The sequence below is a fragment of the Amphibalanus amphitrite genome, unplaced genomic scaffold, assembly GCF_019059575.1.
Source record: "Amphibalanus amphitrite isolate SeventyFive unplaced genomic scaffold, NRLGWU_Aamphi_draft 000396F_arrow, whole genome shotgun sequence".
Lineage (NCBI taxonomy): Eukaryota > Metazoa > Arthropoda > Thecostraca > Balanomorpha > Balanidae > Amphibalanus > Amphibalanus amphitrite.
The window spans coordinates 281,873-307,900 of record NW_024881890.1 but is presented as its reverse complement, the minus strand read 5'-3'; the positions used below and the strand labels follow the sequence as shown (position 1 = coordinate 307,900).

Sequence of the window (26,028 nt, the reverse complement as noted above, 5' to 3'; positions counted from 1 at the left end):
ACTGTCTGCAAGTGCAGTGCATCAACGGTATTTTAATGAACTAAAGACGTTACTTCTGCAGATCACAAAGGTTCATGCCTCGTACGATCGGTGTCGGCTGTTGATGTTCCCATATTGCAACACAGGTGATCATACGCATGAAACAGCATTACGTTTTCGGCAAATACCACCCAACCCAGTTCACGGCTCAACGTCACGGCCGATGAGTCCTAGAGTACGCCTTAATAATCTAGCATACACAAAATATCATTGATGTAATGTATTGATTCCACCTTGGATCCTATAAACGCTTTAAAAACGCTACGCACACACACACACACACCGCTTACACACCATTACTGGACTCCTCGGGAAAGGCCCGCCGGCGTACGCGCCTCAGCTCACACACGCTACTTTAGCCAACAGCGAAACCGTTTCAAGATGAACCCAACGCCCCCGGCTATCCAAATCACAACCCTGTTGAAAATCGGCTAGCGTCTGCTGGCCTTAGATCAAAACCTGTCGAAAATGTGGGCCATCTGTCACGCCTCAGTGGCCAGACAATCGTTTACCGTCACAGCGCCGAAAACGCCCCGACTGCGAACTGATGTTACAGTGAGAGCACCCGGCCAACGCCCAGCGCGGACTGATGTTATGCCAGACAGTAGACCCGGCCAACGCCCGGATATCAGACTGATGTTCCACCAGTCGGCGACGGCGGACAGACAACAACGCACGCCGACCGTCGTGACACATTGGGGTCGCGGACGACAAGGCCTTGTCTCAGTACTGGACGTCTGACACACCGAAAAATCAGCAACATATCCTTCACCGTACCACTTCTAGAATCAATTCACGCCCAGGATTAAATAGTTTATCGTACTACGCTACCTTTGGCCAAGGAGAAGCTCTGGCTGCGTTCCGTGCTACTTGCTCAGCCGCTGCGCTCGTCTAGGGGCGTCCAGGGCGTCTGTCTAGGGGCGATTGGCGTCGTCTAGGGGTGTTCAGTGCACGCTCGAGACCGGGGCGCCTATCCAAGACGCTCAGGACTGTCTAGGGTCGCTCTGTGCGCCACACGTTTCTCGTAAACTGCATGCCGCTGTCCAGGTGCGTCAGAACGTTGTGCACCACGCCAGGGTTTTCGTCGTCCGGCCGAGCACGTGTCTGACGAGCGGGAGCCTCCAGAATCCGCTGTACCTCCACGGGAACACGGTGAGTGTCGTTCTGTCGGAAAAGGGGCGGCGAAGTCAGGGGTGTAGTCAGTGTGAAGGGGAGGGGGATGTCGGATGCAACAGGGACACATACCACAGGGTGATCGTGTACAACATGGTCATAACATGGTGTATTCCTAGGGGGAAGGTGACACGGGTTACGAACGCGTTACCTCAGATGTGTCCTGAAAAATGCCAATAGAGCTTAAAACTTTATGATGAAGTCGGCCTGAGTCGGAATAAGAACGTTCAATTTAAAACCAGAGCCATCGACCATTTGGGGTACCTATCCGCCAGATGTCTCTGGCTGGCGAGGTAGCCCACAGCTCTCCCCGTAAAAAATCCGTTCCGTCATTTCCATCCTCAGACCTCAGGATAGTGGAATCCATTTCCTCCATGCCTCAACCCCCTGTTCCGGGGTGGACGAGCAACTTTATTCCATGCGAAAGCTCTTCTAGGAGCAGGCCCGTAGCGGGGTGCGGTGAAAATCAGGGGGCTTGGTGGCCTGTCCACTGGATGGGCTAAGCGCCGACGACTCACCAGGGTGCCCCACTGCCCGCCCAGACCAATATCTCTCCCTAATTCCTACCATCCACCCGGCTCTGCCGGTCTTATTCGACTGAAACAGTATAACCCAACAAAACAAAAAACCAGAGCTACACCAGCCAGATAATGCAGTTCACGCCTACCGAGAACCAGAGTATCGTTTCTCAGTCCTGCAAACGAAATCAATTACCTTTAATGCTCTGCGCATTGGAGTACATCGGTTTGCTTTCAATCGCCTGGTTCAAGTCAGTTAGTATTGCTGGATTCTACAGAGGCAACAGTTTGAACAATAAAAAAAAAAAACGATCAGGAATGATGATTACTGGGCGCCCATCACCGAACATTTCCGGTACAGACAAAGGTCAGTAATAGTATTGGACCCGATCGGACTGAGACAAATCTGCATATATTTACGAGCACTGCGTAATGGAAAACCGGTGTCCATGGCCGGAGTCCCAGGAAACGTTCATAAGCCGGCAATACATGCCTACTTCCAAACTCCCAGAACTTCAGCTTTGTGAGCGCATTAATCGGCAAACTTCACTAGTACGCATACTTGGCAGTGCCCTTTAATCTGCCCGATATAGACCCGGATGGTACGCCACTGATCTGGGCCGGTCGCGGCTCAGTTCCGCGTCCACACAATGGGTTAGAACAGACGACAGGGCCGGAGTGGGACCATGGCGCAGGTAGCCAGGTGCTGAGGCGAGCCGCGGCCGACCCGGCGACTCCGGTAATAGCTCATCAGGGACCGGTGGCGCAGCGCAGTCGACCGAGGCAGGCCATTTGAGTACGGCTAACCGAGAGCGATACGGCGAGTTGTGAGAAACTTGTCACCCAGCCCCAGCCGAGTCAGGGAGACGACAGTTTGCAACAAAAGACCAGACTTAATGATCAGATTAACAGAGTCGACGGGATGACTCCTGGCAATTAACAATTTACACAATCCAGGTGAGCGCAGGTAAAACAGCTGTGAGTGCTTGGCGCTTGACGGTGGAAATCACCTTATCATAGGGCAATGTAGCATGAAGTCGAAAAATCAGCGATTAATAGTTCTATAGCCTTGGACTAACTAGTGACTACGCTGAGACTAAGCACAACCCCTATACTTCATATAGCAGCACGGCGCATCACCGAAAACCTGAAACAAGTGAGGACATCCCGGCGTTACACCTTTGCTAAATGGCCTGACAACAGGTGCCCAGCAACTATGAACCCGTACGTGAATGCCCGCAGAAGGCAGCTTTTACCACTTAGCACCTTCTGCCGTAATACAAAAGGGAAAGAACAGTTCATCAAAAGACGTCGAAAGGGATAAGCAAGCGACACATCGCTAATGTTTTCTATAAATGTAGAGGACACGTTAATACGGAAAATGGCCCATAGCTGGACGCTGGACACTGGACAGGGGCCAATACATCACAACGAAACACTGCCGGTTGTGATACGACCCCACGCGGCATGCCTGACCCACAGCACTATTCCAGTGTGCCGTGATCTAGAGCCCAGGACACACATCTTCCCGTCGGCCCAGCCCAGCCAGCCGTCTGGCTAGACGCCGGCACGAGACACATAATCCACTCCGGGCACTCTCCAGACCACATTTCTGATTCAGGCAAACAGCCTGGGGCTAATTCTGTCGTCTGTCGCCAGTTCAGATTCAGAGCAGCTGCCAAGAGGGACACTGCGCCGCCGCTTATGATTTGCGTCACAAATACACAGAGAACGGGCACGTTTCACCTGGTTTTGAGGCTCGACGGAAAGCCGCTTAGAGAGCACTAAGCGGCCACCAAAGAACGGTTAGACTAAGGGCAACGGCATAATGGATTAAGATGAAGCGCTATTCAGAACTAACCAAAACACTGAAAAGCAGGGGAACAAAGCATGCTTATTGAGCTCAACACAGTCAAAAATATGGATGTGGCTGAGTCAAACTATTTTAAGTAAAATATCAATTTGGAAATCACTGTTACATATCATTCCTTTTCGTTACCTACATCATGCGCGACCATCGCCCTTTCAGGATCTAATCCTTAAGAGAAAAGCGCATTTGCGGAGCACTCGTGCGCCGAAAGTGTCGCACCTGCGTCGCAGGCGTCTCTAAATCACGGCTAGTGGCCTGTGTCCGCCACAGAACGATTTACGGGGGCTCGGGTGCCCACCGACTCGCTGGAGCGCGGGGGGAGGAGGCTGGCGGACTGGACGGGGGTGACGGACTGTACGGTAGGGGGCAGGGGGGATGCTGGTGGACTGGACGGGAGTAGCGGATTGCGCGGCAGGGGGAAGACTGGCGGACTGGACGGAGATGACAGACTGCACGGTAGAGGGCGGGGTGGGTGCTGGTGGACTGGACGGGAGGAGTGGTGAGGCGGACGGACTGCAAGAGAGAGGGCCTAAAGGCACTGAACGGAGTGAGGAGCCGGCTGACGGGACGGGGACACGGTTGGGCAGCGAGAGAGACCACTGCCAGCAATGGACGGATGCTCGTCTAAAGGAGCAGTTGGATTTTCAGTTTCCAGCTGGATTCACGGTTTCCGGCCCCACGACGAGCCGTAACGTCATGCATCGCTGACCGTCGGTCTCACATCTATCTGAAAACCGATGTTACCACGAACTGAATAAACAACGGCTCCGAGATTTACAACCCATAAAATATTGCTTGAACTTCAAAAATATGGTCGTTGATAAACCCCGGCCAACAAAAGCTACAAATATCTGACCCAGAACAAAATAAAAAGCAAATAACAGCCAGATAGACCGAGACCGTTTCCTTTTATCAAAAAATAGTTTTGAAGAGCGCAAAAATAGCGCTAACATCGATTGACATTAAGGTTAACGGCAAACACATAAGTAAAATATGACAGACAAACTGTCAATGGCCAAGCACTAGCCAGTCGCGGAGTTAAATCAGCCCACCGGTGTGTCCAGATAGGATAATGGCATCCGACGGACATCGCTATCGAGCGCTGACCGGGCACATCGGACTAACGTATCGATCCAATCGGGCAAACGCCATCAGCGGAGTACAGCTGGACGGAGCGGCGGCAGTTCCGGCGCATCACCGGCTAACTCAGCGCAGCGGCGACTGTTCAGGCACAACAAAGGTTGCACAAGGTGCAACAGCGACTGTTCAACGAAAGAGCGGATAAGCTGCAACAGTGACCAACAGGGGCTGGCCCGAAGCAACAGCGGATAACCTGTAACTGCGGTCAACCCGACGCAACAGGGACTCTTTGGACGCAGCAGAGGTTGTTCAGGTGCACCACCGGATAATCGGGCACAACGAGGGCTAGCCTGGAGCAACAGGAACCATTTCAAAGCTGCGGCGACTGAGCCGACATAATGCCCCTTCCCCCCCCCCCCCCCGACGGCGGCTCGGAGACTATGGAGGCAGCTGCTCGGAGACTATAGCATCAGCTCAGAGGCCACGGAAGCAGCAGCTCAGAGACTACGCAGGTAGCAGCAGCGGCGACACGCTGACACAGCTGTGGAGCAACGTATCCGACGGCAGAGCTGACGCCGAAACGGGAGCGACGGGCAAATCACGTAATGCATTCCAGGAAGATCAAGCGAGAATAATACATATCATCCCTTATGATGGGATAACAAATACCCACGAATATATCATATGAACGAGTTGAGCAACAATGGAGGCCAGCCTTCCGTGAAAATAAAACAGGAGGAAAAGAAAACAACAAAAACCTTGTGCGCACAGCGCAGTGAATCATTGGTAGACTATTACATATAGTCACTTGAAACAAATAACATAATTCATGAGACAAGCATCTAGACTTTTGTCCCATTTCGATGCAAATTTGATGAAATACGAACTGCGAAATATTTTTTACTGTTGGCTTTTGACAAAGCTGAGTGAAAGAACATACGCGGAAGTATATAACATTTTAAAAGTTGTCGAACTGAATGAAGTCGAGTTCAGGGTAGGATGACTTTGTTGGGTAGTTCCTAGCCTCTACCGTACCGTCGGGAAATTACAGGTGGCCTAGAAGTTCGGCGTACCCAGTGACCAGAGCGCCGGACACGGTCCATCCTCCTCTCTGACCTCAACTGGCCGCAGCAGTTCCCAACAACCGCATACCGTCCCCGATTCAGGAGTATCATGCACCGAGTGTCGGAGCGAGCCGGACTAGTCTCCTACAGACATCTAAACCAACCACCAGCCGGGAGTCGACAGACGACAAAAGGCAGACCAGCGTCTGAGTCAGCAAAGAACGCAGTAAAAGGTCGGCTAGTCGGTGACAAGCTTATCATATGATCGCTTCTTCAAACCATCGATCCAGCCAGTCGAGCCGGGTGTGCCAGCCATTCGTCGTTACAAAACGGACGGCATCTCCCTCCCTTCTCCGGGAGCATCCTTGAGGCGGCGGGTCGCACGCAGGATAGAGGAGCACCAAACGCTATTCATGTAGCCCAGTCGTTCCCGAAATTAAAGGGACTATCCCACCTTCTAAAATGTTGTTAAAACTAGTTAAATTGTGCGCGACTTTATAGATTGGATGACCAGAAACACGGTTCTGGCATTTATTTTTCATTAAACATCTTCGGCTTCCCATATTCCAAACACAAACTTTCAAATACGTGACGTCACAGCCCAAAATTACCTCCTTCCCCAGGCCACATTACTGTCATAAAGCTGATTCTTTTTACTCTGTAAGCACCACAACAAAGTTCAGACCAAGTTTTAAGCGATTTTTCAACGAACAAACCCATTTAAATCAGAATGACTAAACGAGGTGACGTCACACTAACGGTCGCTCCATGTTGAAGATAGGGCCTTGTACAAGGCCCATTTTCAAATGAAGGGAACGAATTTCTTCAACACCAAGAGGCCGCGGGGGTTGCAACCTAGATAGATAGTGGTTTCTGAACCTCGCCGCAAACTTGGCTATCTCAACTCAAACCCCATGTTAAAGGTGGGATAGTCCCTTTAACTGGAGTGTATGTCTATTGACAACAAACCAGCCCACAACCCCCAGTCAAAACATATCCCCGACAAAGTCTGCTGTCGAAATACCAACTGTTACAGCAAAATTGAACAAATTTTCTACAACGTATATCCCATCACCACACTCTAATTCAAAGACATGAGATGTCAAACCTGACACAGAGGAGATTAAAAATCTGATATGATAACTTCTGCGACGCACAGTAAGGCAAATCTCGGAAGTTTGGGAAGAAGATCAAATGCTGAGCGCATCAAAGGCACGTTCCACTAATCTCCGTCACACAAATGTAAACAAAACATCTCGCCGGCCTCGGTCGAGCCAATCAGTGCTACTTCGGCCGTTCAGTCGCGGACAGCAGAACCGTAACGAGATGCGATTACTCCTCTCTAACAGTCAGTCGTCTGCTCGATACAAACGTCACGACTGAGCCGGCGCGAGGGCATCCGAGACATTCCAGCACTCTGCTCTATTCACCGAGAAAGGAGACGTCCTTTGAGACTTTGCTGTCGTAGTATAGTTCGTTTTTCTTAAGTTTGCCCCTCACTGTAAACGTCTTCTTGAACACAGCACGAGAATTGCTAGCTGAATTACTGAGAAAACTGGTTGGCGCACAATGTATTGGATATATGAACAATATTTTCAAAATAAGTTTTGAGCACAAACGATGTAACGTTAATGTTAAACGCCGTGCAATTTATTAATTAGTTCAGACATAATTCCTGAGAAGTCGTCTATCACTGTGGAACTGTAGGTATGGGCAACTACGAGCTATGTGTCTGTGAAATAGTAAACAAATTTGATAAAATTGATCGTCTGTGAAATCTGGTGAAATCAATGTGCGCCAATCAGTTTTCTCAGTAATTCAGCTAGCAATTCTCGTGCTGTGTTCAAAAAGACGTTTACAGTGAGGGGCAAACTTAAGAAAAACGAACTATAGTCATATAACGTCTCTTGCCACCCAGCCAACGCAGCCGACATGTAAATATATCGGGAGGATCTAATGACTGACAGGCATTTGTGGACTGATTTAGGCATTAGCTGCCATGTCCCTCTCCTCGCTCTATCCACCCGCACTGCAGTCTCCCACCTGCTCTCTCTCCCCGTCCCTGCACCCACTGATACTGCAGTCTCCTCCCCTCCTCCCGCCCCTCTACCCACCAGCGCTGCGGTCTCCTCCCCTGCTCTGTCCCTCTACCCACTGGCGCTGCGGCGACGTCCTCACTCCTCACCTGGTCTTTTTTTTCCTCTCTCTCTCTCTCTCTCTCTCTCTCTCTCTCTCTCTCTCTCTCTCTCTCTCTCTCTCTCTCTCTCTCTCTCTCTCTCTCTCTCTCCCTCTACCCACCGGCGCTGCGGCAGCGTCTTCATCATCACAGTCCCGGACCGAGTCAAGGAAGACGTCCACGCAGCGGACGAAGGTGCTCATCATGCCCTCCAGCTGCTTCTCACGCAGTTCCCTCAGGTAGACGACGTTCTTGACGGCGGCCTCGAGCAGCGACTCGGGCAGCGGCCGGCGCATCCAGACGGCCTGATCCTGACGCAACCGCTCCTGGCGGTGCCGGGGGAAGAACACCTGTGGAAAGGATACCGAGACAGGGTCAGTGATGAGTGAGGAGTAGAGCAGGGGTTGATGTAGAGCCGGGGTTAAGAAAGGAGGGAGCGAGAGAGGGTGGAAGAGAGGAAAGGAGGGAACGAGGGATGGGGTAGAGGGGGGGGGTAGAGGGGGAACGAGGGAAGGAAAATAACGCATACAATCTAAGTCAAACTACTGAAATTATCGGGCACGTATCATCAGCGTGGTTGTGTTCCACTGGTCTGAGCACTAGCCATAGCCAGCATACGCGGCCTCGTTTAGTTGTGAGTTGTGACAGGTATTCTCATTTATTTGTCCGCAGTATATTCACGGATACGTGGGCGGAATGCCTGCCAATGCGACTGATAAGTTCGGCTGCGAGCGGTCTAAGGACGGCATAATTATGCCACTTCCAAGACTGTCATACTCCTGCAACAACTGGAAACGGGAACGATTTAAGTCGTGTCGAGCAGACGCGCAATATCAATTGGCTATTCATGGAGCTTTGCAACATGGTCTTTATGACATGCGTGTTTCATGACGCTAAAGGCAGGCAAATCAGTAACACTGCACCTTTTGACCTTCAGGGACGGTACTATCCCGTATTAGCTCATGGCCGTATGAAAATGATAAGCTCATAAATCGCGCTAAAATAGCAGCTGAACTATCAAGCGTGAGTGACGACCAAATTATGACCACTAGAATGTTACATGGTGCTGTACTGAACAACGCCGCATTAAAGGTAGTGTGCCAGCTTTCTTGGACCGTATGGAGTTAATGGCCCAGATAAGGAGAACCGGATTTTTAGAACTTATCCATACCTTCAAAACTCATGGAAACGTCTTAAATTCTTCAAATTTTGAGTACCCCAGTGCGAAATTCGCCCCGACGGGTTGTCGGTCGTACCCCAACCACATTTCACACCACTATGAACAATAAATGCACACACTGAAATCGCTATTACCGATATGCTCATCCAATCAAGTTTCGATAAACCCGTTCATCATCATCTCCTGCGGTTTCGAACACGCCTGTTAGGTGGCTTCTGATGCTCGTCGAGGTCGGAATTTCCAAATACGCGTGGTGCGTCGGGCCGCGCGCTCTGACTTCGGCCAAGAAAAATGCGTCAGCTGATCATTGTCATTTCTGCCACTTGCGTGTGGTGAAATGGGGTCATAACTTATAAGACGGCTTTTTCATATCAATTATTTTACATAAAATCATATTTCAAACCATAAATAATGTTCGACAGCCAAATAAAAGAAACAATACAATACGGGCTTACAGTTTAAGGCTCGACATTGTGTTGTCTACGATTAGACAGCTGATAACTCATTCCCGTACGTCGTATGGTCGTAACACTATAATGACCTTTGCTTATTGTCACAAGTGCGCCGCATTCGCGATTGTTGCCCGACGCCTGTTTGCAGGTGAGCCCACTACAGTTGTTATACATATCTAAAAACCGAAAAACTTTTAGGCGAAAAAGGCACTATTCCAGGCCCATTTTTGATTTTTTTTTTTGCGATATTAGGTAAAAACAGAAGCTTCTTATCCTAGGAAAAATAAAATGGGAAATCTTTCAAAGGTGGCACACTACCTTTAACCTCTTTTTGCACGGCGATCAGGTAAATGGGAGGTCAGTCGCATAAACAATAAGCAAAGGGGAAAATGTCAGTCGATGTGGCATAGTAAATGCGACTGCCGACTAGGTATTGAACCAAATACAAGGTGTCAAAAATAAATGTAACAGTGCGTGTTCGACGAAAATGTAGCTTTACCACTGCAGAGGTCAGAGTTAAAATTGATGCGGGCAGTCTGTTGGCCGCATAATACTATGTGGAACACATTTCACGGAACGCAGTCTACTCGCCCAGAAGTCCACTGTCATATTTTCGGCAATTCCACTGGGACAGGTTCCGGCCTGATAAATGTGTGACCCAAGAAGCAGTCCCGGTGCAGCCATCTGAACTCTGGAGGTTCCTGCTACACACGCAACTACTTCACATTACATTTGGCATTATGAATATTGTCAATTTTTTACCTTCTCAATATAGATACTTGGAAATTAGAATTAATAAAGAGGCATTTGCTGAAAAGGGAAAAGGGGATGTGCATTGATGAAACAGCCTGCTTCCTGTAAACCAATTGATTATGTTAGACTAGGATATGGCACAACATGGCAAATGCCACTCTAGTTTGCGACAAGTTTGGAAAGTGCTGCTGGCAGCTGGCTTAGTTTCTAGTCCTTGCCATGGTGTTATACGCACCATACTAGACTCGCGGGCCCTGCCCGCCCCTCTCGCACTGACGTTGCATGATAAAGACAACTCTTCCAAACGACGTAACAAAGTGCACGCTTCAGAAGCCATAATGGACCCAGACGCATCGTTTCTTACTCATCACACAATCTCTCTGAACCAGGGGCGCCGCCACGGATTTTTGACTGGGGGGGACGGACTGACCGACTGAAAACCCAAAACTGGACATTCTTTCCGTGGCTTTTTCGGTCGGATGCATTCAACGTTTAAAGCAAATATGCCACTTTTAACATAGGGTTTTGAACTGAAGTAACAGTTATGTAGCTTGAGCTGAGACGAGAACAAATCAGGAGCTTTTATGGCCCAACGATCACCCTAGCCAAATATATCGGTATCGATTTTAGGTTTGAAGACTGAAGTCATACCCATAGATTACACTTTGTCATTCTCTTACCGAGGAATCCATTCCCTTACGGAAAAATGCTAGCCAATCAGCATTCAGCTGGTTTGAACTACGTACTATGCTTGGTCAGCGCGTTATCAGCTTCCGCTGCAATATAGGTAAGTAGCCTCTACGAAGGATGGTAAATAGTGATGTAAAAATAAATATAAAATCCTTTTGCAAATACTCATTATTTCCTGACCATTTTAAGTCTAAAAACTCATAAAACTGTGGCAAAACAACTGGTTTGAGGAAAGTAGTTTAGGTACAGCCCACCGCTAAAGTAATGTGCGGTTTTACCCATCTCAATGGATGGCTCTGACTGGCGATTTTTTAACGCGGAGTGATCGAAAAGAAGACGTCAAAAAAAGTTGCAGCTGCAAGGGTAACGAAACAGGTTAGCTACATTCAAAGATGCATTGTGGTCTGGCTAATCATTCCTAAGCTTCAGAAGCAGAACATACCTACCCAGGACTGAAACCGCACATTACTTATGCTGTGGACTTTAGGTATTTCCTTAAAGTAATGGCTATAGACCACATTCCCACCGAGTACCTACCTATATACACATCTTATGTTCGATTCAGTTTGACACGGCACAGCCTCGTGTTCTATCACGGTATAATTGCTGGTGTATGCCACTAATATGATCGATAATGCATATTGCATAGGTAATGCATATTGCATACCAGCGTGGGAGAGGGGGCGTTGTATAGTCACAAATCTCTCTTTTTGGTGTGTGCACGAATCGGCGCGAAGCGCCGCGAAAATTGGCAAAAAAAAAAAAAACATCAGGCAAAACTGCTCCAAAATACGAATTTTGCAGCCCGTGTAACAAGCTTGATACCAGAAAACCTTAGGTCAGGAAAACCAAGTCAAGTAGTCAAGTCGCCTCAATGTTTTGTGGTCCTGTCAACCGTATAGCTTATTTCTTAGAAGCTGGAAATTTAGTGTAGCGGGACTGCAGAAGTGTGGGGTCGGAGCCGGAATCAGTCGGAGTTGACTGTTTTGGCCAGTTTTGGCCAGAGTCGGAGTTGAAGTCTTCGAAAATGTTCGGATTTTGACTTCGAGGTCGGATTGGTGTAAAGTCATGCTCTTGGCTGGTTAGACGAAATATATTAGGCCCGTGTTCGGCCAGTCGTGTTATTTTTACGACACACGTTGATCACGATATAAAAAATCGGCGGTTCCGCGATGACAGGTCGGATAAGAGCTGGAGATTTTGTTGGCCGAGGTGGCAGGGGTCAGACCAATGCATGTAGGCCCACACCCCATATACTGAGTATCTAAACCTCCTGGACCCTCTCAGATTCGGCACCGGCCGTTCCATCTCTTCTGCTCCGGGCTGGACGGGCAACTCTATCCCATGCGGGAATGGCTCCACTGGAGCTATAGTCCTTTGCCGGGTGCAGTGAGTCCAGTGGGCTGGGCTGCCCGGTTCAATTGGTCGGGTTCATCCCAAGTGGCTTACTGGGGTGGCTGCCCCGACCAATGTCTCCCACTAATTCTTTCATACTTGCGGCTCTGAAATGGTCTCATTGGACCGAAGGGCCTAATCAAATTTCGTGTAGGATAAAAACCAGTAAAACGCCTTTTGGGGCGACCAACGGAGCGAGCGAGAGGGTGGGGTGGGCCTTGCACGTGCGAAATTGCGAGGGGATACCTCCAACTAACTTGTGCATTGCACCCTTCTAACCGGTCCCTAACGATGTGCCAAATTTGAGCGCAATCGGCCTAGCCGTTCTCGAGATCTGGAAGCGGCACCCTGCACGTGCGCACGTGCAAAATGGGTCCCAACTGACTTTTGCACGGCACCCTACTAACCGGTCCCTAACCATGTATCAGATTTCAGCACAATCGGTTCAGCCGTTCTCGAGATCTGGAATCGACCCCCGCATGTGCGCACGTGCAGCAGCACCCCAACTGTGGCACACGGGTATGCATTGCCTAGTGGATATAATATACGGCCTTGGGTATACCTACCTACATGCCAACTTTCAGCGCAATCGGCCCAGTAGTTGCCGAGATATTGAAATTGTTACAAAACTGACACCTCTTCGTTTTTCACGTGGCACTGGCACGTGCATATGGGGTCACTCACATGCATCGGGAATAGTCCGATGCTCGTTAGAAGGAATGAATCTAGTGCTACCCTACAAAAATTACCGCATGTAAATCGGTCTAGTGGTTGCTGAGATATAAGCCTAGCAAAAGCGTGACCACGCCATACTCAGAAATTTCCGTTAACCTACGAAAGACTACGCTCGCTTCGCTCGCTCCGTAATGAGTTTGGGGGGGACGTCCCCCTTCCATTCTGAGAGTGGGGGGGACGCGTCCCCCCCGTCCCCCCCCCCCGGTGGCGGCGCCCATGCTCTGAACTACAAACGAGGCACTAGAGATGGGCCCCGCTCGTGTGTGACCTCAGCAATCATATAACGCATTTCCCCAATGGGCGATAACGTAATGAAGCGACCCTCATGGCGCAGGTCGTGACACTGCAAAGGGCAGCTCATTTTTAATTCGATGGCATCATAGAGGGCCGCGATACACATCAAAGCCCATCACGGAAAGATTGATTTGCCATCCGCCAAGTTCTATTTCAAGAGGTGAATAATAAAAGCCGGGTGATGAGGATGATACGTGACGACTAATACGAAAACCCAACGTGGGAGGGATTTAATTTGTTTTCGGTAGGATTGGCCAGCAAAGCCTTTACTTCGCTTTTATTCTTCATAAGCAATTAGATGTAAAGAACTCCTTAGATCCTAACAATACGATAGGTACCTACGACTGTTACAAAGAAGCACGTATGTAACACCGAAAGGTTCGAGTGAAACACCTACGCACGACAAAACGTACCCCTTACGGATATTAAAAAGTTAATTGGGCTCAGGTCAATTTGGAGGATTCCATTATCCTGATGCAGCAACAAGCCGTATTATGCTGGCATGACAAAATGAGTCAATGAGGTATGCAATACGAATGCATTCAAGGTTACGTAAAACGAATCGGCACTTTCCAACGTGGGCTCATCATTTTTACCATTCGGACTGGGAGCCAATTCGTGTATTGGTACTTAGTTACTCAGCGGCTCGTTCTGTTCAGTGCAACTGAATGGGCAGCTCCCGAGACAGAATTCACCAATACATCCAAAGCTACATTGCGAGGGTCTTTTTTTCAGGAAGTCTTCTTATGGAAAAATGATGCCGTTATCGGCAAAGCAGCACCTGTGCCATGCCATATAGTACGGTATTTCGATTGGAAATGCGAATCACCTTTAGCCTTTTGGAAAGATATTTGATAAATGAGGCTTTAATTCAGTCACTTCTTACTATATTAGGTACTTGTCGAGAGTTGACAAGTATCAAGTGAGAGTAATATACTATTGTTAAGTGGACATGAGCTAGGTAAACAAGTCATTTATAGACGACGTATCGAGACCACGCCCATCCCTCTCCGTCAGTCAGGGCTCCAAAACACTAATTTCTACTGCAAATCGACCGATCCCTCATCCTCATCCTCCACTTCCCACAAAAAGTGGTCGAATCGCCTGTCCCGCCGCGACTGTACGGTCGACATCCTTATCCGGCCCCACAGGCCACGGGTATAGCGCCACGCTGAGCGCCATCACACAATGGTCGGTATCCCGACGCGGCCGCAGTCTCTCGGGCTGCCGCGGCCCGACACACATAGCCAGTGGAGGCCGACACACAGAGCCAGCGAGGCTGCGAGGCCCTGTTTACAGCGGTGGTTGGCTCTGAGCGGACAGCCGTGACGACAATGACCAGCCGTCACAGACGCCCAGGCGCCGCGGAGGCGGGAGAGCAAACAAAACAAAAACAAAACGGTTAATACGCAAACGGGTTACGCCAGGGTATCCAGTAAGAGACTGATGAATATGACGCTAAAAATAAAAATGGGCACAAAAAATGGAGCATTGTGGAATGTATCACAACGATGATAGCTCGACAATTAAACAAGTTGGTATTTTCACAAGTCTTTTTTCCGTCCGTATAACGCTCGTATTGCATGAAGTCACATTATAAATCTGAACCAACGTTAGCGACCGCCTTATTTCCATTCGCCCGATTTAACCACGGCTTGAGAAGGATGCTAAATGGATCTGCGAGCACAAACTAGGACGGCCAAACAGAAGTAAAATTCCAGCAGACTGCAAAACCGGACGATAAGACGAAGCTGTCGCACACCATAGATGGCCCGGAAATTTGACTGGACAGCTCAACATGCCGGCGTCCAGACAGACCAACACAGCTTGCGAGTCCAGCATCCCAGCACCGCATCGACGGATATTGCCGTTTTGAGCCCAGCGGATTCAATTTACTTAAAGCCTTTTGACAGGGTTGCATGAAAAGCTGCACATTTTAGTCGGAGTGAAATGACACGAACATTGAAAAATGGTTGGACCGCCGAGTCGCAAAATGTGCATTTCGACTTGGTAACCTACTGGGACACCAGCAGCGGAGTCCTGGCTACAGACTCTGATAGTGCGCGTTCTCCGGCCACGTATCTCACTGAACACGCACTGTTTATCACCACGTGAGTACAATTGTAGGTATATCTCAACGTCGTTTGTGTGATATATGCGACTCTTAAACACAAGAAAAATTGAAGCGGATGCTGTGAGATAAGAACAAATAACTAGATAAATAAAACAAATAAACGTATCTAGCGTCACGTCCAGATACTGCTCTAGGTTTATTGCCAACGGATGTCCAGCAATTTACGAGCTTTCCGGTACTTTTGCCTGTCAAAAGGAGTCGAGATTTATATCGACCATTATCAAAAAGTGGGAGACATGTAGGGAGACATGTGCTCTTTACACTTCATAAAAGTTCCATTTCCAGGATCCAGTTTGTGGTACCGGAAAATTATTTTACTTTTTATTTTCAGCGTCGAAAATTACATTTCCGAACTGAGCGCGAGAAAACAGCCACATACAAGGGGTGAGCTCTGGCGGCCGGCGCGCGGGTCGATGGTTTCTAGGCACCTCTCTGCGGCTGGGATTGGCCCGGTGAACAACGGGATGTCCCGAGCACAAACAGCCGGTCGGCGCCGTGTCAGCCGTGAGATATAGCAGACAGACGACCGAATCGCCAAAAGTCAACAACATACGAGGCATAAGCTCGATATGTTATAAGGAACTTCTGTGAAAAACACACTGACAAGGAAAAAACTGTTAGACAAGTCCTTGCCTACGAGGAATGTCTTACAGTCACTGACCTATAATAAGTATACTAAGTAGTCATCATAGGTCAATGCTTGCAGCCGATAATTTGTAAAATGTTGTCCGTTTATTTCAACAGCATGACGCGTGGGAAAAAATTGCCTACTTCCTACTTCTCCTCGGCCAATTCGTCCCAGCTACCATCGAATAGTCAGTAACATTCCAAGCCCGTTCCTGATGCACGAAGCAGCCACGGTACACGGGCATCTCGCTTCGACGCCGCTTAGCCAGATGTGCAAAAATACTCGATAATCATATGTTATCATGATTAGGAAAAAAAACTAGGAATAAGTTAAAATCCATTTGGAAAACTCGGTATGAATATTGAATGCACTATGCTTGAGCAAATACGCCAAATGATGATGCGCAATCATACAAACATCCATTGATGCTTTTGATTGCGCTCATGGACTCATGGACGGCACAGCCTGTAGGTAATTGCAACGAGGCCTGTATTTCTGCAGACTGAAGACAGACATGCACCATTACACGACGCTATCGTTACTAATTCTATCATAAAGCCTCGACGAAAAGCCAGAGCATTTCACATTAGCATGCATTTAGTGCTGGTCTGGTCTTTATTTTGAGCTGAGTATATCAGACACCATACATTGACGAAAACCCGCAAACGCCCGGCTTCCGACCGGCGGGGCTTCCTCTCAATATCAGCCTCTATATCAATGGCTAATTTCGGGCGCCGCCGGAGCTCCTGGGAAATTATCCCCTCTCACGCAGCACCGCCCATCAGTCACGACGCGCTCCAACTTGGTGGCAGATTTCGGAACACGCCTTACGCGAGCGAAGCCCGTCGGAGGCGCGGCCGAATCACTCCCATTCACCACAACTTCCCGGCCGACCGGCTGGCCAACTTCAGATCCCAGTCACTCAGCACCTGGGTGATTTCAAAGGCGGAGATTCAGAAATTCAATTCAGATGTTTGGCGGTTCGGAGAATCTCCAGATGGCCGTCAACTAGCACTTGGTGAGGCATGGAATTAAAGTGAGGTATTACCACCCCGGTCAGGGACAGACTCCAGACGCCATGAACAGGTCAGCTCGACTTCCGAGTGTACCAGGAAGACCGATCGGCGATTAAAAGGGTGGAGACTTCCAAGGTTAGCTGTCGTAAAACTCTTATAATATTGCAATCTTTCAGTTAAACCGCTTTTACTTGATTGTTCATAGATTAATGATTATCACTCATAGGTCTTATGGATAGATTGAGCAGCAGCTAATATATCAGTGCTTAAACAACAACGAATATATTCATTGCTTGTATTGCATTAGAATCAGAAGTTGACTCATCATAATAACGCCTCATCAGCTGAGAGTATTATACTTATATCGCCGAGTCCGTGGTCCAGTTTCATCCCAGCACCCCCCCCCCCCCCCATATATCCACGCCAGGGCTGAGGGTGGGCGGCCGGCAGCATGCCCCATTACCAACGATCAAGGTCCACCGGATATTGAAACTGAGCTGCGCGCTGAACTGATATATCAGAGGGCTAGTTTCTGGTTTGCATCTACACCTGTAAACCATTTCACTGAGCTAATAATGCCTAAAAGAAAAAAAACAGTAAAACGCACAATTTAGTGACACCGCTAGTTACGAAAACATGTGCGATAAATGATGTGAATGTGGTAGATGGTCATGGAGTGCCAGAGTCTGTATACAATATCTCCCCTTATGATACGGGATGCGGCGTTCTATTCAACAAGTACGAACATCTTATCTCAATAAATGCAACAGGAGAGCCGGCTGCTTTGCGAGCCCATTTCTTTATTCTTCTTGAATAATTCAGCAGCGTATCCACAGCGTTTTATATCTCAGGGTTAACGAAAACCCTATAATTCCGTATATCTAAAGTATAACCGTAATCGCTTAACAACAAACTGTCATTGTGCAAAGCAGTCATTGCAAGAGATTCGTCAAAAGGTCACATGAAACACATAAAACACAAGAGAAGTGACTGTCGTCCCACGGGCGGCACGGCCCCAACTCCCCAACCTAAAGACCATCACTCGGGCTGCGGGTTATGTTTTCCACCCCCCTCCCGTGCTGCAGGCATGGCTCTCATCCCTCTCCCTCCTTGGACTCACCTGTCGCGGCAGTAGACCAAGCCGAGTGACGAGGGTGTGCGCCACGTTGCTGACGTACTCGGGCATGGCTCCGAAGTGACGGTGGTACAGGTACACCTCCGCCGCCTGGGTGTCAAACACGTTCACCAGCCGCGTCTGCGCCTGGTGCCAGAGCAGATCCGACAGGCCGCGGCTGTCGTGCACCACCTTGCCGACACGCCGGTTCTCCAGCAGCGGCTGCAGCAGGCGCAGCGCCGCCGCACCGCCGCACGTAGGTACGTCCACGATAAACACGAACTCCTCGCAGGCCAGCGAGACGAGGCTGAGCTGGCCGGCGCGGCCCAGCAGGACACCCTCCGCCGCCAGACCGATGTTGGTCTGCCCGCTCAGAAACGACACCGCGTCCTCCAGCTCCTCGGCCGTCTCCACCAGCGCGTACCCCTCTGGGCGCGGCAGGAGCGGCGGCGGAGAGGCGGCGCGCGGCCGGCGCGCCTGCTGCTCGCCCGGGCCCGTCTCCGCGCTCGACGAGTCGTCGCTGTCGTCGATGGCGACATGGGACAGAAGCAGGCTGTCGTCCACCAGTTTCTGGGAGAACACGGGCTTCTCTCGCGAGCCGCGGTCTAGCACCTGATAATCACGACCAGCCGGCGGCGGAGGGCCCTTCTGCGGTGCCACGGCTGACCTGGCAGTGGGGGCGGCGGCAGAGTCGTCCGGCCCGCATTCCAGTACGCTGATGCTCCGTACGTCGCCGTGAACGAACTTCTGCACGCCACGCAGAGACTCCTCGCGGCCGCCACACTGGAACGTGACGCCGACCAGCCTGACGGAGGCGTCACGCGGGTTGACGGCGTGCACGGTGCCGCGGTACTCGCCCTCCTCGGCGACCAGTCGCACCCGGCAGCCGATCAGGCCCGGCTCGAAACAGCCATCCATCGCGGTGTCGCTGTAAGTCTCTCACGGTAAAAACGCACCACAGCACCCTCCGCCAGCACGTGGCGGGTTCACAGCCTAGATCTTCACGGGAGTGGCCGGGTCAAGACGACAATGTAACTAGATTATCTTGGAATGGTTTTAAGGATGGATGATAAATGAGAAGTCTGCACCTGCAGCACTGTCAAATCATGAACAAGCTTCACTTTTCCCACTTCACTATCAAAAAGTCCCTTGGGTGTTCTTCAGCCTCTAGTCACGCTTTCCGTCTTTGGGCTCTCGGAACGCGCGTGCCACGTATACCCCGAGCGTCACGTGCACGGCCACCACGGCGACGATGGTGGAGCACAGGGTGGCCGTGGGGGTCTCCAGGCGCAGCACCAGCTCAAACAGCACGCTCTTGGAGATGAAGAAGGAGGCCACGGGCACCACCAGTATCAGCAGGACATAGTAGAGCACGGTGCTGAAGAGGGCACTCTCCGGCAGCTGAGGGGCAGTCTGGTCCATTGCCCAAGAGACTAGTCCAGGAGCGTCTGGTTCAGGCTGGCTGGCAGACTGTTCAGTCACCTGAAAAAGCAATAAATCATATGAAAAGGGTTCATGTGTAAAACAAAATTAGTTTGGCCGGAAATTGTGTTTTTTAGGACTCCAGAGATACTTGTTCAGCATTTTTCCAGAATATGTGATCATCTGATCATTTCTGCATTATAAAATCTATAAAGTTGTAATGCAAATTTTCAGGTGGTTACTTGATGTTCTTCATCAGATCAAGAAGCCTCGAGGTATGTCATAACCTTCCCTCTGTGCTCTGGTGTGGGAGAAAACTTAAGGAGGCCACCCTTATCTTTTCTTGTGTGTGTATCCAGAAAAACAGGAAATCCAATTCCATGGTGTCACACACCATAAAACTTGGCTTGACTTTACATGTCCATCCCATAGCTTAGCTGGTAGAACATTGGATTCCTGGTGGTGAGAGCCTGGGTAAGGGTTGGACTTTTGAGTCACTACAATGCTTGATATATGAATAACAAATCTCTTGACCGGGATGGTCCACACTCCACAGTTGGTGGGAACAACCAACGCATCAATTTTGCATATGCTCACCAGTCACCAGAGTATTAATTTTGACTTCAGGGACAAGTTTGCCTAAAATCTGGTGACACTTTGTAGGTACCTAACATCATTGGGTATGGGTAGCTACCAGCAGCATCATCAGAGTGACAGCATCATAAGATGGTTATTTTGGCAGATACAATTTCCAGTTAAATCTGAAAACAATGCACCAAAGAGCATATTAAGTCACATAATTGCAAATTAATTATCTCCCTTTCACTGCCTTCCATAGACTTATTGCAACGTGATTTGGGCTAGGAGATTTCAAGGGCCTTGATCAAATTGCCCCAGCCGTCCTGTTTCAGTTTTCAGATTCCACCCAATGTCCAATTATTCTTGCTTACTGGACACAAACCAATAGTGAATATTTTTGCAGCTGAAATTTCTGAGCCAGATGGAGAAGTCACCAAAACTTGCATGACAGCTTCAATAATGAGCTTTTTTCAATAGGTAATGAACTTGTGCTATGGTGTTGATGTTGCTATGGCAACCAAGCTGTTTGGTTAACTTTCATTGGCCCTGTGGTTAAAGTCCAATTATAAGTGTTAAATAGGTCCTAAGGTGTTATGATAGCTTTGTAGGAGATGGTGAAGTGCTGAAAATCATTCTTACATAGATATAAGGTGGCAATTACTTCCTCTCTCTATGCACAGCTAGTATGAGGTTTGGAGGCGATCGTGGCGCGGTAGTGTAACCTTCAATTGGTGATTCTTTTTAATCGTTGGCCATATTGCAAGCTAAGAACTATAAGAACTGAAAAAGAAGAAAGAAATGGATATGAGTGAAAGTAAGGCTGCAGGGGACAGTGGGGGAGATGAACGACAAAAGGAGCATGCTAAAGCTAAGGAATGTGCAGGGTTCACCAGTGATGGCCAGGTATGTGGAAAAGCAGTAGTTGAGGGGGCCATGGGGTCTATACGGTGTGAGATTTGCCTTCGCTGGTTTCACCTTCAGTGTGAGAACCTGAACATTAAGGCAGCAGGAGCCATCAGGGACCTAGAGCTCACTTGGATGTGTGAAAGCTGCAAGAAAAATATCCCAGCATTCCGTGATATGCTTAATGGAGGCAGTAGTGGCAGTGTAGAGTCTGACAAGATAACGGATGGAGTCAAGAAGATAAGTCAACAACTTCTATCACTTGAGAAAAACTTCGAAGTAGTTGTCAAAACAGCAGATTTTGAACAACAACAGTACAAGCTGGAAAGAACCATGGCAGAAGCCATTGAAAAAGTGGAGAAAGCTGTGAAAGAAAACACAGATAAAGTAACTGCTCTCAAGGAACAGATGGTATCAAAAGCAGAGTTAGTGAAGCAGAATACAGAGTTAGTTGACGCTGTAAAGGACACAGTGACAGGAAAGAAACTGGCATATTCAGAGGTATTAAAAAACTCATTGTCAGAGAAGACAGATGAAGTCTCAAATAGGGGGACATGGCCATCTCTTCCTCAGGAGCAAGACATGGTGCAGGTGCAAGAGTGTATGGATAGGGAAAGCCGAAAGTGTAACGTGATCATAAGTAACCTGCCAGAACCAGAAGGGGCTGGACTGATGAACCGAATGGCGGCTGACAAACAAGCAGTTTATGAGATGTTCCGTGACCTCAACATCGAGGTAGACATTGGCAAAGCTGTCCGCCTTGGAGCTAAACCTAGAGATGGCAGGCCCAGGCTTCTTCTCATATCAACCTCGACAGAAGAAACCAAGTGGGATGTGGTTAGGGCAGGTAAGGATCTCCGTGACCTGGAGAAGTATCAAAATGTCTATGTGAACCCAGATTTGACTCGAATGGAGAGACAAACTCAGGGAAGACTCAGAGCTGAAGTGCGAGAAAGAAGAAAGAATGGTGAAAATGTTTATATTTTCAAGGGTCATGTAATGGTGCGGAAAAATGGGCATGATGGAGTTTACAGAGGGGCACCAATGGCAATGACTAAGAGCTTCGGCGGCCCATGGTGTTCATCCGGAGGAGGAAACATCAGCAAGGGTTGATACAAGGAAAAGAATGTTGCCCAATCAGGTGTCTGTGAATCCAGAAGAGAGGTCACAGTCCTCTGCCCAAGATTGACTAGCCGAAACTAATAGGGAGACAAGGGAGGTCATAAAGGTATTCTACACAGATGCAGATGGTCTCATTAATAAGCGGGATGAACTGATTTCGTATGCAGAAGATGAACGACCTAATATTTTACTGGTTAGTGAAGTTATACCAAAGGCACAAAAGCTCCCTATCACACCCCAGTGTCTGGCTATACCCGGGTACCGTAATGCTACTAATTTCGACCCAGAAGATACTAATTTGGGAACTTCTGGCAAGAGGGGTTTGGCGATTTATGTGGACGACAGTTTGAACATCTCACCAGTGCACATTGGAAGTGCATTCAATGAATTCATTGCCATCGAAGTGGCCCTTGCCGGGACGGACAAGCTATTGTTGGTATTGGCTTACAGAAACAGACAAGGCATATCAGATGAGAACTCATGTGTCGAACTGTGTGCTTTGTTTAATGATATAGCTACCAGAAATGTATCCCACCTTATCATTGCAGGAGATTTTAACATAAAAGATATCGATTGGGAGAATAATATTTGTAATTTTGGGCCTCATCATATTGGGCAACGTTTTCTATCCTGCACGCTAGATTGTCTTCTGTATCAGCATGTACTGAAACCCACACGCTTCCGACTCGGTGATACACCTAGCATTCTATATTTGATTTTCTCAAACGAAGAAGCTATGGTACAAAATCTGAATTATCTTGCACCACTGGGCTACAGCGATCACTCCTGCCTTGTCTTCAACGTGCATGTTAGGACTGTTCAGCACTCTCGGCTGCAGAGGCGTCTGGATTTGAACAGAGGAGATTTCCAGGGAATGAGATACATGCTGGAACAGGTAGATTGGGATGGAATTCTACATTCAGAGGAAGTAGACCAGTGCTGGGAAGGAATAAAAACAGAAGTAATGAGAGCAGCAAGTAATTTCATTCCAACAAGACAATGTGGAAAACAAAAACATTTGCTCATGGATAGAGAAACCAAGCAACTGCGCAAGAAAAAGAATAAAGCTTACACAACATATTTAAGATGCAGGGATAGAAATACTTACATGCGATATTCTATACTCAGAAATAACTTCAGGAGAAGAACGAGAAATGTCAGGAGAAAACATGAAACAAAGCTTGCTGAGGAGTTTAAAGAAAAGCCAAAGAAGATGTGGAACTACATAAACTCAAGGTTAAAAACGAAATCATGTGTAGAGGATCTCAAGCATCTCGATGGTACAATGGCAACCACTAATCTAGAGAAGGCCGAACAACTGAGAATGCAGTTTGATTCAGTTTTTACCAAAGAGAATCTGATGGGGATGCCCACATTGGCTGATCGTCAATTTGAACAAGCTATAGAAGACATTGAAGTTGGGACATTTGATGTTTACATAAGATTAAAGGGATTGAATGTATTTAAATCTCCTGGCCCAGACGGTATACATCCAAGGTTATTGTCAGAATGTGCCGGGCAGCTCAGTGAGCCACTTGCAGCTTTGTTCAGGCAATCTTTGGATATGGGCGTGTTGCCCAGTGACTGGAAAAGAGCGAACATTTCGGCTATCTTTAAGAAAGGTAGTCGCAACGATGCAGCAAATTATCGCCCAGTCAGTCTGACGTGCATTGCCTGCAAGGTTATGGAGTCAATGGTTAGAGATGCCATCATGCAACACTTGTTAAGCAACAAGCTTCTCAGTGATCATCAACACGGATTCACCCCAGGACGGTCGTGCTCTACACAGCTCCTCAAGGTCATTGATGAATGGACGGAGATGATGGATAAAGGGAAGTCACTAGATGTTGTATATTTTGACTTTGCAAAAGCGTTTGACTCTGTCCCGCACAGACGGCTGCTTTTAAAGCTGGCTGCGTATGGTATCCGTGGCAAGCTTCTGAGTTGGATCAAGCATTTCTTGATTGATAGGTGGCAAAGAGTTACAGTAATGGGTGAGTCATCTGCCTGGAGTGAGGTTACAAGTGGAGTGCCTCAGGGGAGCGTTCTTGGTCCTCTTTTGTTTTTAGTATATATAAATGATCTTCCGGAGGCAGTGTGCTCAAAGGCCCAAATATTCGCTGATGATACCAAACTTTATCGCACTGTGGACAATGGTGCTGATGCACAAGAATTACAGGATGATATCAACAGTTTATATATTTGGTCTCAACAATGGCAACTACCGTTCAATGATGATAAATGCAAAATGATGCACCTAGGAATAAGGAATGCAGGAAGAGAATACCAGATTAATGGTGCATATATGAGGAATGTTGATTCTGAGAAAGATTTGGGGATAATGGTTGACAAGAAGATGAAATTTCATGTGCATGCATCACAAGCTGTGGCAAAGGGTTTCAGGATGCTGGGAATGATAAAGAGATCTTTTGTAAATTTAAACAAGAAGACCATTCCACTTTTATTCAATTCGATGGTGCGTCCCATTCTTGAGTACGGAAATTGTGTGTGGGGACCAATATATTGCATGGATCAAGACCAAATCGAGCGGGTACTACGTCGGGCTACTAAGCTGGATCCAGCATTGAGGGGCCTACCATATGAAGAACGTCTGCAACAGCTCAATATAGCATCAATGTTCCACAGAAGAAAGCGTGGAGACATGATTATGGTGTTTCAGAGCATCACTGGAAGGATCCCAATACTAGAAGATTGTCTGTTTACAAGAGCAGAAGAAAGACCAGGTAATCGGGGTCACCATCTTAAGCTGAGGAAGCCATATACCACCACTGTGTGCAGACAGAATAGTTTTGCAGTCAGAGTAATAAATGAATGGAACAATCTACCAGAAGCAGTAGTAAGTGCTGATTCTGTGGCTGAGTTTAAGAAAAGGCTAGATCAGCATTGGAATAGCCGAAAGTTTAAAACAAGACATGATTGGAATGATTGAAATTGATATGAGATATGCCAGGAATGAGCAAAACGTACTGTATGTATGTTGTGCACTGTATGTACATTGTAACGTGTTTTGAGCAAAACGTACTGTATGTATGTTGTGCACTGTATGTACATTGTAACGTGTTTTGAGCGGGATCAATAGGCGACAACTAAGCCTTCTCTCCCGAAATATATATTGAGTATTGAGTATTGAGTAACTTGAAGCTGACCACTTTAGAATTACGAACTACCTATTCAGGTATGATTGGCTTAAAGTAATGTTAGGCTAAGTTGAATTAATCCTTATATACCACCTTAACAGCCTTTAAATGTCAATTTAGCACCTAAATTTGCGCTTAAGTAGTTTAAAACTGTAAAATGAGTTGAGGAATACCTTGTGACGCGTCTGTGACATTTGAGGCGCAAAGGAATAGGCATTTTTCAGCCAAAAGTATCCACGAAATAATGCATTCATATGACAAACAGAGGGTATTAACATGATTTAGAGCATTAAATTAACCTTATATTATTATTCACCTCCTTTGGATCCAAAATCGTGACGCAACCGGCAACCAGTTACAAAAATTTCCGTAGGCTTGACGTACGTGCCTCCTGTAACTCTACTAGCTGCCACCAGGCTTCGTTAACTATTTTAATATTTGTTTTCTGAATTTATATTTTCCCCCAAATAAGTTGCTTAACTAATTTTTTAAAAAGATATTAGGTGCTAAATTTATCATTTAAAGGAAAACAT

General features: G+C 47.9%; 1 protein-coding gene across 2 annotated transcripts; it reads right to left on the bottom strand.

The window, feature by feature from the left end:
- Positions 1 to 244: 244 nt before the first annotated feature.
- Positions 245 to 25,915, bottom strand: LOC122390438 (piRNA biogenesis protein EXD1-like). 2 transcript variants are annotated; one of them, XM_043383391.1, is made up of 4 exons: positions 25,812 to 25,915; positions 18,318 to 19,793; positions 8,043 to 8,270; positions 245 to 1,203 (listed from the first exon to the last, which is right to left on the bottom strand). In XM_043383391.1, the coding sequence occupies exons 2-4, from the start codon at positions 19,227 to 19,229 to the stop codon at positions 1,033 to 1,035; spliced, it is 1,311 nt and encodes a 436-aa protein (XP_043239326.1). In that variant the 5' UTR covers positions 19,230 to 19,793; positions 25,812 to 25,915; the 3' UTR covers positions 245 to 1,032. The 2 variants fall into 2 exon arrangements, with proteins under 2 accessions (XP_043239326.1, XP_043239327.1); XM_043383392.1 differs by lacking the exon at positions 25,812 to 25,915 and adding an exon at positions 25,669 to 25,780.
- Positions 25,916 to 26,028: the final 113 nt, after the last annotated feature.